Source organism: Drosophila takahashii, chromosome 2L (assembly GCF_030179915.1).
Source record: "Drosophila takahashii strain IR98-3 E-12201 chromosome 2L, DtakHiC1v2, whole genome shotgun sequence".
Lineage (NCBI taxonomy): Eukaryota > Metazoa > Arthropoda > Insecta > Diptera > Drosophilidae > Drosophila > Drosophila takahashii.
The window spans coordinates 22,648,212-22,660,848 of record NC_091678.1 but is presented as its reverse complement, the minus strand read 5'-3'; the positions used below and the strand labels follow the sequence as shown (position 1 = coordinate 22,660,848).

Below are 12,637 nucleotides of genomic sequence, written 5' to 3'. Positions count from 1 at the left end.
CCCCTCGGAAAATCCCCTGTGGTGATCGCTAAGCCAGCTATCGCATCAATTAAACAACCTGACACGGTAATTATGGTCCTGCCTTGGCTGTCAGCGGCACGGAAGTTCCGAGCACACGGCTTCTGTGTTTCTTCGTTTTCTAATTACAAAACATAAAACGTTAGAATTCACGCGTATTAGGAAAATTAAAGATACGCCTCGTGCTAAGCGGGTGGAGTGTGGGAACGGCACCGGATGCTGCACGGGACCGCGAACTGGAACGGAATCGGGAATGGGAATGAAAACAGTAGCTGGGGTAGGTGTTTAGCCGGAAAGGGAAAGGGGGAGGGATGCATGCGCGCATTAAGCAGCGTACCCGCATGTGGCCAGAAGGACTCGTTGCCAGGACACGCCATCTCGGTGGTGGCTGCTGTGCCCGCCAAAGGTACAAAGGGCACATAAACCGAGATGGGGTGCACCGAGAAAAAATCTGAAAGCCAGATTTGTATTTAATTTAAATATTTGAAATAATGATATTAATTTTAATGATTTTGTGTGTAAGCGACGACAACCTAAAATATTTTAAGCTAAAATAATAAAAGATGATTGGTTCCAAGTAGAGCTTAAAAATTATCGATATTTTAGATTATTTCAAATTATTGATTCGATAATATCGATGCTTCGAAGGGAAAACATATAAAATATCACTAAATTATCAAACTTACGATTATTTTTTTGCTTTAGTTTGAAGACTATTTTTATGTAATCACTCTTTGCTTTTTTATAACTTTTTTTATATTAGTAATACGCTTTAACAATTTTTTTCTCGTGTGAGAGGTTGCTTTGGGTGGAATAGTGAAGGAGGCTGGCAGGCAGAATTTTCATGTTTGATGCGTGTATTACGCATCTGGTGGGTTTCTCGGAGGTCAGAGAGCGGGGCCACATGCCACTCCACGACGTTCCATGCCACTCCAAGTCGATTTAATAAAGGAAATTCCTGGCCGCTTTCCACGAAAGTGTTCAAAGTAATTTGGAGCATGCCCGAAAATACCTGAGGGGCCCCGGCTTTTTCCGAAGGGAGGAAAATGCGGGCAGGGCAACTCCAGAATCCCGAATCGCCCTGTATAAGCAATTGATTAATGTGCGCCCAGAGCGGATTAGGTTTAATTTTTACCCAGCCGGAGGGGTAGCTGCGATATGCGATAGCGACAGACGATTGCACATCCTTGGGGATTTGCTTTCTAGTTTCGGGCCTTTGTCTATCCTTCTGTCTATATAGACGAATTTGTATTTGTGTTTGCCAAATATCCCGAGAGCCAGCAGGGTGGCTGGAATGTTGTCCTTACTATTAACATTCATTTGCTTAATATTTCGGGTGACACGTAGCACATATGGTGACCTCCTCTTTCAGCCGTCGTAAAATGCTACGGCCGTATATTGGGAATCAGGTGTGGATGTCTTCCATTTCGGGCAGCCGGTTTTTAGGGTAATGTGAAATTTGAGGGCCGTGCCTTTGATTAAATAATGTTAATTTGAAAAGGGCAAAAACAATTTGTAACCGTCCATTTTGGGTCCATTTTATTAAATTGTCAGGGAGGTTTTTGTCGTATTTTAAATGTATTAGTTGAATTACATTTCCCAGTTCAATGCTATAGGTCCAAAAGCCATTGTTAGGTATTGGAAAATATAAACAAAAGAATATTATGCAGTGGTGCTGCAACTTTTCTAAAATCGCCTTACCCTAAGTCGTATTCTTTATATTAAGTTCTCCTCGCGGAATTATAAATGAATATAAAACAATGACGGGGATTCTGTGAAAATAGTTGCTGTTTTTTTTGTCACCAACAGTAAATCTCCAAATTCTATTCAACAGATTCTCAACTGGTTTACAACGCGAGTTGTATTGCATTTTTAACTGTATTCTAACTATTTGCCGGGAAACTTTCAGTTTTGTTTTGTCACAAAAAGTTGTATCTTTTTCCAATCCCAGCTATTCATTCCTCCCTGGCGGTGCGCTCTGAACTTTAACCGGGTATTCACATGCCAACTGACTACCGCCGAGGTCCCAGCCTCCATGTGTTTCCATTGTACTCCGTGTCCTGGCACATCGTATGGGGTTTTCGGCTGGAATTCGTTGTTCAAAAATTGTTGGTGCTCTTCTTTTTTGATTTTGGGATACGTGTGCCGACTGTGGCGACGGCGACGGCGACGGCATATTGCTCTTTTCTTTTTCCATCAAATATTTTTCATTCATCAAGTTTTCAATTTACAAAAATGTTCATTCATTCGCACGAGCAATTTGTATTCGGTGTGAATTTGTCATGTGTTGGCTGCCGTTGTTGCTGCTCGCGCTGCAACTTATTGTTGCTATTCCCGCTTTCTCTATTTTTTTTGTCGCCCCCGATTTCCACTTCCATTTATTTTTTCTTCACTGGCTGTGAGTTATCGCATCAGCTATATGTATATGCAGTTCCCGACACACCCAACGACCGCAATTGAAGTATACATAAATGTGTATTTGTATATTTATATCACAAATCAGGGGCTTAGTCGTAGACTGTGATTTTAAGGGGGTGGTAAAAATACTAATCACGGTTAGTTAATATTATTTATTAGAATTTGGACTTTGAATCACCCACAAAGTTTTACCAAGTAATTTAAAATAAAAACCTCATAAGTTAATCATAATTTAATATAGAATTAAGGGTTATTATGCAAGAAATGTAAAAAATGTTGTCACTTTAATTATATTTCAATATATTATACTTTATATACCCCCTTTTCTGGCTGGGCCTCTGACTAAAGTCCTTTTGTAATATAGTTCTGTTTGTGGCTTAACGTTTGCATGATGTATTGGCGTATTTGAAGCCAGAGGTTTTGCTCCCATTCCAAAACCCACAAGGCACACACACTCACACCGATATATTCGAATAATGCGAGCAGAAAATACTTTCTATAGCATTATTTACGCTTATGAATTATTGACGTAAATATTGAATGTTTATTTATGCGGTATTTTCTTTTTTAATATTCCAACTTCAACTAGCTGATGAGCTTGTTGTGGTGGCCCATTGTTGGCCCATGTTGACAAATTTTTTTTGCCCTATTATATCATTTAAAGTACAAATGTTTAGCAAGGATATTTAAATGTTTTTGCAGAAATGCTCGACGCTGGCCCTTAATGATTGATCCACAAGGACAGGCCAATAAATGGATCAAGAACTATGAGAAGAACAACAAGCTCTGCGTAATTCGTCTCAATCAAGCGGATTACACTCGTGTCATGGAGAATGCCATCCAATTTGGTCTGCCCGTGCTCCTGGAAAACATTGGCGAGGAGCTGGATCCCGTCCTGGAGTCCGTGCTCCAAAAGACGCTTTTCAAACAGGGCGGCGCACTCTGCATTAAGTTGGGCGACTCGGTGATTGAATATAATCATAATTTTAGGTGGGTTGGTACCCATTCATAACTGCATATAAAAGAAGGCCTAACATGCTATAATTATGTTATTACAGATTCTATATGACAACTAAGCTCAGAAATCCGCACTATTTGCCTGAGGTTGCTGTCAAGGTAACCCTGCTGAACTTTATGATCACCACTCAGGGATTGCAAGATCAATTGTTGGGAATAACGGTGGCCAGGGAACGTCCTGATTTGGAGGCGGAGAAGAACAACCTAATTGTCCAGGGAGCTGACAACAAACGGATGCTAAAGGAGACCGAAGATCAGATTCTGGAAGTGCTCTCATCAGCCGAAAATATTCTGGAGGACGAGACGGCCGTACAGATTCTGAGTTCAGCCAAGGCCCTGGCCAATGATATTAGTGAGAAGCAGGTCATCACTGAGGCCACAGAAAAGCAAATTGATATAGCACGTTTGAGTTATGTGCCTATAGCCGAACACTCAACTATATTGTTCTTTACTATAGGTGGAGTTAACCTAACTTAATTCGTTTTATTGTTATAATTTTAAAAATATGTCTGTTTCTCTAACAGTGGAACTGGCCAACATCGATCCCATGTACCAGTACAGTCTGGCTTGGTTCGTCAACCTGTACATGTCATCCATCGATAATACGGAAAAGGTGGACGACATAGCGGCACGTCTGCTGGATCTTCGAAATCACTTCACCTACAGCCTGTATGTCAACATCTGTCGCAGTCTCTTCGAGCGTGTGAGTGCCCATTGGATAAACCCAATTATCGTCAAACGACGGTCCGCTGGCCAGTATCCTGGCCCTTTAGCCTCGTTAGTCCCGTAATTGCGCATAATCTGATAATGTGACATTTGAAGCGTGGTCCTTTGCGTTTCATTTGCTTTGTGGCTGAGCATCCTGCTCAGCTTGACTTGACTTGACTGCTTTTAAATAATATTTAAGCATTACTGCTCCACAAGTACATTGTACTTGTACGCCACTTCGACGAACAATGGAGTTGAAGCAGTTGCAGTAACTGGAAGCTGAGTGGTCACAATGGAAAGTAAAAATAAAATCGTAGGGGAAAATATTTCTGTATAATTTTATGAGATTTTAACGAATATTAGGAAATAACTACACTTAGTTTTATGTAATTTAAATTACCATGTTTTTGATTCCAGTGGAATCTCAATTTATGTTTGCTTCTGACTATAGATTTCTTTCCAATTCGTTTAAATCCACTGTGCAGCTGCTCGAATAATGTTATTACATTGCTGGTGCAATCAAAGGATGTACCCAGCCAAAGGAAGCTGGGGCAAAAAGGAAATAATAATCCAAACAAGTTCTAGCTAGATTTATGCTGTTTTCAGTCAATTATGCCATGGCCTTTCCCTGTCCTCTAGCCTTTGCCTTGGCTCCCAGTTGCGACCCTTCGAAGGGCTAACCTTTGATCCCCAGCTTTTAATTTTCTTGTGCACAAAAAAAAAAAAACGAAGTGAATTGCTATCAGAGAAGCAGCATCACCGCTTGGCCTCGGAAATGCTTTGATTTCGGTGGGCAACCTTTCCGTGTAACCCATTTAATGCGAGAGTGAGCACCTAAGCCCTGACCCTGAAAGACCCCAATCACATCACATCACTTGTTACCCCTTACCAATTTATACATTCAGAGAAAAATACTAGGATTTTGAACTTCCGGTGCAAACGTAAATATCTTGTAGATCCTTCAGCTAGAAAATTATTAATTAGGAAAAGAAGAGATTAAATTAATGTTGAAAATTTATTTTGATTTTAATCAATTTAATCTGAGTGTAATGAAATGTTTTGACCTTTGAACAGGATAAGCTGCTGTTTTCGCTCATATTGAACGTCAACATGATGAAGCACGACAATCGGATTGACAATGCCGAATGGATGTTTCTGCTGACTGGAGGCGTTGGTTTGGAGAATCCGTTCAAGAATCCTACCACCTGGCTGGGCGTCCAAAATTGGGATGAGCTCTGTCGCCTGACTAATTTGCCCAATTTCAAGGGCTTACGCGAGGACTTCACCGACAATTCGGCCCAATGGAAGCCGTTCTTTGATTCCAAGACGCCGCAGGATAATAAGGATGTACCGAAATCCTGGGAAAAGCGAGTGAGCATGTTCCAGAAGCTCTTGCTTCTTCGCGTCTTTCGGCCGGATAAACTGGTACCGGCTGTCTTGAACTTTGTGAGCGCAGAACTGGGTGAACGATTTGTGGATCCACCGCAGTTCGATTTGATGGCTTCTTTCGGCGACTCGCACTGCTGTGTGCCCTTGATATTTATCCTGACCCCCGGCTCGGATCCCACGGCCACACTTCTGAAGTTTGCCGAGGACCAGGGCTTTGGTACCAATCGATTGTTCTCGCTGTCCTTGGGTCAAGGTCAGGGCCCTATTGCCATGAAGATGATCGACGAAGGCGTCAAGATGGGCAATTGGGTGGTGCTGCAGAACTGTCACTTGGCAGCTAGTTTTATGCCCTTGCTGGAGAAGATTTGTGAGAACCTAGTGCCGGATGCAACACATCCTGACTTTAGGCTGTGGCTCACCTCCTATCCCGCGGATCATTTTCCAGTGGTGGTCTTGCAGAATGGCATCAAGATGACCAATGAACCGCCCAAGGGCTTGCGCTCCAACATTCTCCGCTCAATGTTAAGTGACCCTATTAGTGATCCCGAGTGGTATGAGTCCTGCACTCAGCCGAGGATTTTCAAGCAGCTCATTTACTCGCTGTGCTTCTTCCATGCGGTTATCCAGGAGAGGAGGTACTTTGGCCCGATCGGATGGAACATCCCCTACGAATTCAACGAGACTGATCTCAGGATATCCCTGATGCAACTAAGGATGTTCCTCAACCAATATGAGACTGTTAACTATGATGCGTTGCGATATTTGACGGGCGAGTGCAATTACGGAGGACGTGTAACGGATGACTGGGATCGCAGAACGTTGAAAACCATTTTAGATAAGTATTACTGTCCAGCGGTTATTGACTTGGAGAAGCCGTACTATCTCGACGAGACGGGTCAATACTATGTGCCGGTCTTCAAGGAGGTGGATTTGTATCTTAACTTTACGAAAGACCTGCCGCAGATCTCGACTCCGGCCATCTTTGGCTTCCACGCCAACGCGGATATCATGAAGGACCAAAAGGAAACGGACATGTTACTGTCGCACACTCTGCTCACACAGGTAAGTAAACCCTATATTGTATGGTAAAATATTTATAGAGCGAGTAGCTTTCGTATTCGATATTGTTATTGCTAAATATTTTTGCTTTTTCATTGCTTGCTTTGCCATAAAAGGAACGTTGGGTAAGAGTTTTAGAATAGATTTTGAACGCATACATTTAATTAACGTTACGGTTTTATTGTCACACTTTATATAGGACCTCTATGATCGACGCGTAAGTATCGGCTAATCCTTTTTGATGCTTTAACACTCCCTACAGCTATTTAATGAGTATCTTGCTTTACACGCTGCATATTAGAAATTGGAGAAAAAACAAAGGGTCTATGTAGAAACTCTTAGCAGACGCTTTCCCGAGAACCTTTCCCTACCCACTTATCCCACCTGTCCTCCCTTCCTTGCCCTCCATCATTTGCCCCTGAAGGACACGAGCGCAACCTCGGATGACAGCGGCGGTTCCAAGGCACTGACGCCCGAGGAGGTCGTTACTAATGTGGCCACCGATATACTGGAAAAGTTGCCAAAGCTTTTCGATCGGGATGCGGCTCTGCTCAAATATCCGACTCTGTACCACCAAAGCATGAACACGGTGTTGGTTCAAGAGATGGTGCGCTTTAATGTCCTACTGAACACGATCCGAACTAGCCTTATTACGCTGCGCAAAGGAATTAAGGGTAAGCGAGTCAGTTTCCTTTCAGTTACAACTGCAACAATAAAAGAAGATCAATATGTCAGCAGATTCATAACGAAAACGATATCAATTCTACACACATAAAAAATCCACCCCGGGTAGGCTATCCACCCCACATGGTAAACTTCTGATATGTATACGCAAATCGTTAATACCATGCAATGCTGGTAAAATTGATATTAGGTAGTGTCGTTTTGACGATTTCTCTCTCTCGGAGATTCTCTGACTTAAAAAATAGTAGAAGCGAAAAGAACAAATTCACTCAAATCGGACGGAAAACATTCGAAATTCGAATTGCATTTCGAGCATATCGAATTGGGTAGCCGCATATTAAGTCTAAATTGATACCAGATAATATCAAATTGGTTATAGTTTCTTATAAATTTTTTATTCGTGGTTGCTGGTATAATTTTTAGTTTATGTTATTCGGTATCTGAAAATATCCTACTTGCGGCTTCTAGTGTTTTATCATTGACGGGCAAGTGGTCTTCGCTTGTTTGAATGGGGATCAATGCGTCAAGTGGATTATTGAAATGGGAGCCCAAGGAGCCCATGTGCCGTTTTTCCTCATTTTCCTCAGTTTCCTCCTCTTGTGACTTCGGCTTAGCTTTTTTAATAGGTACTGGCTTTCCTTTGATTTTAGCTTTATCAGTTTTAAGTAAAGCCGGTGTTGGCATCATATTTTTTAACCCAGAAGAACGTACGGGTACGGGTATAAAAGATTCTGCTTCTTCGACCATGACAGGCTCAATAGGATCAGCTTGCAGATCGGGTCCGGCTTCGGCCTCGGCTTCGCCCTCGCGATCGGCCTCTCGTATGGCCTCGTGTTCGGGTAAGGGCTTTGGTTCGATTTTGAATTCTGGATCCGGTTCCTTTGCCGTTTCTTTAGGTGGTTCCAATTCCTTGGCAGTTGAATCAATGGTTTTTATATTCCTGAAATCTGAGGAAATCGGTTTCAAATCCTTTGGAATTGGATCAATAACCGGTTCAATTCTCTCGGGAATCGGAGCAATAACCGGTTCAGTTCTCTTGGGAATCGGATCAATAACGGGTTCAATTTCCTTGGGAGTTGAGACCACTGGTTCCAAATTATCAAGAGATTTTGACTGATCCAATTCCAATTGATTTGAGTCCAAAGGTTTTAATTCGGCAGCTGCAATCTTTATCTCTTCTCGATCAGTAAGAGTTTTGGGTGGCTGGGAAGTCTTCAAGCTTATTCCTTTTGCTAGACTGGTTGGTACTTGCATTTCATGAAATGAGACTTTCTGCGATTCAATACCAAGCATCACGTCCTCTTCTTCTTCTTCTTCATCTTCTATTTCCATTTCATTCATGATATCATTTTCAAAAATCTTTTTGGCTAATTCCATTTTTTCTTCCTCTTTGTCCTCATTTCTGATAAGTTTTACAATCTCAATAGAAACATTTCTTTCTTCCTCATTGGGGAGCATTACCCTGTAGCCTCTGCCTATGAGGGATGGCAAGTTTGACTGTTGCGAAAAATCTAAAGTACTTCTAAGACTGAACAAATCGCTGGGTTCGATTTTTAGGTTGCCAATGGGATTTATTATTTGAGACTTTAAAAACTCATCGCTACCAGACGCCGGTTCATCCCCAAGGGGATTATCCACGTTTACTAATGTTCTTGTGACATTGTCGATTTTAAATTTTTTAGTTAGGTTCAACGTCTGTTGTCGTAAAAAGTCCGAACCTTTCACGGAAGGTTGATTTCCGATATCAAGATTTTCTTTTTCGCGAATATTGTCCCAGCTATTTATCTCACGCTGAGAAGGAGTCATACGGAGATCTATTAAATCGATGGATCTAATGGGTGGTGGATTGTTCATCTTGTGGAAAATTTCGTGGAATACATCGTTAAATAGATCGTTATAGTTTTCGGTCACGATCCGTTCACTTTCTTCTAGCCACCGTCTTCCGGGAACTGCCCTTCGAATGACCTTTCTTATTATGGCATGAGCCTCGCACCAGGAGGACTTCTGAGGGATTTCACTTTCGCTGTCCGTGGACATGAGGTATAAATCGTTGTCGATGAGGCGATCGATGAGATCGCTCGTTAACGAGCTGCCTATGTCAAACGGATCTAGTTCCATCCACACTTTTTGAAAGATCACATCCTCCACCACATATTGCACGATCAGTGAGTTTTCATGACGCTGGAGAACTTGATTCATATTGGGGGAGATCATGTCGTTCAGCATCAGCCGTAGAGGAACGTAGGTGAGGGGGTTCTGGATCAGCTTGAAGCTCTCTAGCCATCGATCTATATCCGTATCGATTTGCTTTGCCACTTCACTTACTGTCTCGGCAGCCGAGCACTCGGCCACATTGTACATATCTGAGCTCAGAATCTGTGCGAAATATTTATTCGAAATTTCGTTGTTGACCACATTGCAGTGCTGGAACAACTCCTCGTACATCAATCTCATATCGTTCTCCTTCTGTCTCAATCCAGCCTCGGTTGCCTCGCGCCGCCATCGCTCCTTCTGAGCCATAATCGCGAAAAAGTGAAGCCTGCGTAGTTCAGAGAGACGAGTCATCTCTTCTGATAGGAACTGCATCACCCATCCTATGTAGGTGCCCTCGTAAGTGTTCAACAAATTCTCCATGCCTTCTCGCTTTCTATCGTTCTTCAAATTCGTTAACATATCCTCTGAAATTTCCTTTTTATTAGCCTCAAGGTAATCGGCATTTTTACTATAGGCTACTCTATCTACGGAACCACCCTTTACAGATGGATCGGAAGACTTAACATCATAGAGGTCTGTCAAATACGTCAAGGTCACTTGGGATGCCGCTCTACTCAATTCTTTCCTTCGTCGCTTCTTGAGACACTTTGGATCTTCTTTCTCCTTGGCGGCCTGAGTTCTGAGGGCCTTTAGGCATTCAAAGAGCTTTTGAAGATTGTCCTCATTGCAGAAGTTTCGCTCATACTCCTGGTCATACTTTTTGGGCTTGGACCAATCCTTTAGCTTTCTGAACGGACATTTTAAATGGCTCATGTTGACTTTCTTCTCCAGTTCGTCGATTCTCATGTCGAAAGCATTTTGTCCGGTTTTTGAGACAAAGTTTCGATGTGCCGGATCGACGCCATATCTTAAAAGCGGAGCGTAGAATTCGGAGCACGGAGAACCCAAAGAATGCATGGGCTTTTGCTTTTGCCATCTTCGTGGAGTCTTCGTGACTTGGAACTCCAGTCGCCGCATTCCCCGCTGGAATTCGATCTCGTTCTTTCGCAAGCCAGCTAGTCGTCGTTCCTCAATTCGCTTGCAGGCCTGTTCAATCCGTGACTTGGAGGCGGCGTGCATTTCCTTCTCCCTTTTGTCAAACATCTTGATCACGATCTGCAGACGCATCATCTGACACTCCTGTATGTCCTCCTCCCGCTGGATCCACTGTTCCCACTCGAAGGCTTCCAAAATCTCCTGGTACTCGGTTTTTATAGCCACTTCCCTTGCATCGTTCAGTAGTCTTTTAAAGTTTGCCTTAAGGGCATCACTGAAGGCCCATCGCTTCCTGGCACGCTCCAGGATCTCGACCTCATGCAAGCCTGGTCGATTTGATCCTGGCAATACGGATGGCAGCGAGAAGAGCTCCAATTTCTTAAATTGTTTTGTTTCTAAAATTTCCGGCAAATAACTCATAGTCTGCGCAGAGGATTCCCTAAGAATTACGCAGACAAAAGATAAAATAAGATTTTATAAAGTTCCCTTTCAATTTACCTGTAAAGCGTCTGGGTAATTTTATTCTTAAAGGGTCGCGTGTCCTTCACTTTAGAGAAGAAATCGCATTTGTGCCTTAGCTCTTTTTTCATGACTACGCTGGGACTCATTTTGACCTCATGGGTGTTTATAGTCGTGACTCGTTCGTTAAGAAAACGGAATCCCGGGGCCTTAAACTGACATTCGCTGTCGGTGCGCGGCAATTTTCCAACATTACGAGGGGCTGGATCGTTTGCACCTAGAAAATTGGACAGTTAACTAAGTGGAATCGAAAAAGAATGTTTTTACAAAGTTTTTTTACCTCCGACGATACGTAAATTGGGCGAGCTGTTGGTCAAACACGATGTTAAACCACTTTGCGCCTGCTTTTCATTTTTCTTGGTGAGTTTTTTTCTTTTGATATTATCCTGACGGCGTCTAGAAGTTGGTGGACTTACAGCTCTGGTTGACCTATCTTCCGAAAGAACCCTGAACTTAACCTGACTTGCTAGTCGCGTATTATGTATTGGCATTATTAAATAATTAAACAATTTTTTTTTTATTTTTTATTAGTGTTATTTTTGTGTATTTTGATGGGTATTGTGTCAGCAAATGAGTTTCATATTTAATTAATTTCGATTTGTATTTTCAGTGGGCTACTAAGTTTTATTTTGTATCAACATTCAATTACATCATGACCTATTTTAAGAAAACCAATACTTTCTTTTATCTTTACTTTACCTTTTCTATTTTAGGTTTGGTTGTAATGTCTGCCGCAGTCGAGGCGGTTTACAAGTCCGTTCTGATAGCCAAGATCCCAGCAATGTGGGCTGGAAAATCATACCCAAGTCTGAAGCCTCTGGGCAGTTATGTTAACGATTTTCTTCGCCGCCTTGAGTTCCTGCAGGTGAGTAAGCAGTATGTTTTAATATTAGTGCTCTTTAATAGCTTTTCTTCTCCATATTACAGCACTGGTACGATCATGGAGCGCCTTCAACCTTCTGGCTATCTGGCTTTTTCTTCACCCAAGCCTTCCTAACGGGTGCCCAGCAGAATTATGCGCGAAAATATGTTATATCCATTGATCTGCTTGCCTTCGACTATGAGGTTCTCTCGCTGGAAGAGACACAAATTAAGGGTTTAAGCAGTCCCGAAGATGGTGTCTTTGTGTATGGTATTTTCCTAGAGGGTGCTCGTTGGGATCGAACAGGAAAGTATCTTGCTGAATCTCGGCCAAGGGAACTGTTCGATACGATGCCGCTGATTTGGTTGAAGCCACTCAAGCGGGTTGACCTGCCCGAGCGTCATAATTATCTGTGTCCAATGTATAAGACGGCCGAAAGACGAGGAGTACTGTCCACAACAGGTCATAGTACCAACTTTGTGGTGGCTATGTTGCTACTCTGCAATCCAAATACCCCAGTCTCCCATTGGATTATTCGCGGGACGGCACTGTTATGTCAGCTGAGTTTTTAAAAACTGCATGTTTATTCGATTAATCTATATTTTGTAAGGTTTGGTTGAGACTAAAATAAAAGAAAAGTCTGAAAATGTAATTAATGGCTCCATCCTTAAATAAAACAAATATTTTAGATATTAGCCTAATAAGAATGACTGA

General features: G+C 42.3%; 2 protein-coding genes and 1 long non-coding RNA gene across 3 annotated transcripts in view; 2 read left to right on the top strand and 1 right to left on the bottom strand.

The window, feature by feature from the left end:
* The window catches only part of LOC108054991 (Dynein heavy chain at 36C), a 28,271-nt gene extending 15,696 nt beyond the window's left edge, over positions 1–12,575 (top strand). Inside the window, exons 18-24 of the mRNA XM_017138157.3 lie at positions 3,139–3,426; positions 3,495–3,910; positions 3,978–4,156; positions 5,236–6,612; positions 7,034–7,283; positions 11,775–11,926; positions 11,989–12,575. Coding sequence (XP_016993646.2) covers positions 3,139–3,426; positions 3,495–3,910; positions 3,978–4,156; positions 5,236–6,612; positions 7,034–7,283; positions 11,775–11,926; positions 11,989–12,495 — 3,169 coding nt within the window. The 3' untranslated portion in view covers positions 12,496–12,575. The remainder of the gene's footprint in view (positions 1–3,138; positions 3,427–3,494; positions 3,911–3,977; positions 4,157–5,235; positions 6,613–7,033; positions 7,284–11,774; positions 11,927–11,988) is intronic.
* On the top strand, positions 6,658–6,990 carry LOC138912819 (uncharacterized). Its single transcript, XR_011418376.1, has 3 exons — positions 6,658–6,734; positions 6,809–6,826; positions 6,911–6,990. It is a non-coding gene; the product is annotated as an uncharacterized lncRNA (long non-coding RNA).
* LOC108054970 (uncharacterized) lies at positions 7,682–11,652 on the bottom strand. The gene is made up of 3 exons (XM_070217536.1): positions 11,342–11,652; positions 11,041–11,278; positions 7,682–10,981 (listed from the first exon to the last, which is right to left on the bottom strand). The coding sequence occupies exons 1-3, from the start codon at positions 11,550–11,552 to the stop codon at positions 7,723–7,725; spliced, it is 3,708 nt and encodes a 1,235-aa protein (XP_070073637.1). The 5' UTR covers positions 11,553–11,652; the 3' UTR covers positions 7,682–7,722.
* Positions 12,576–12,637: the final 62 nt, after the last annotated feature.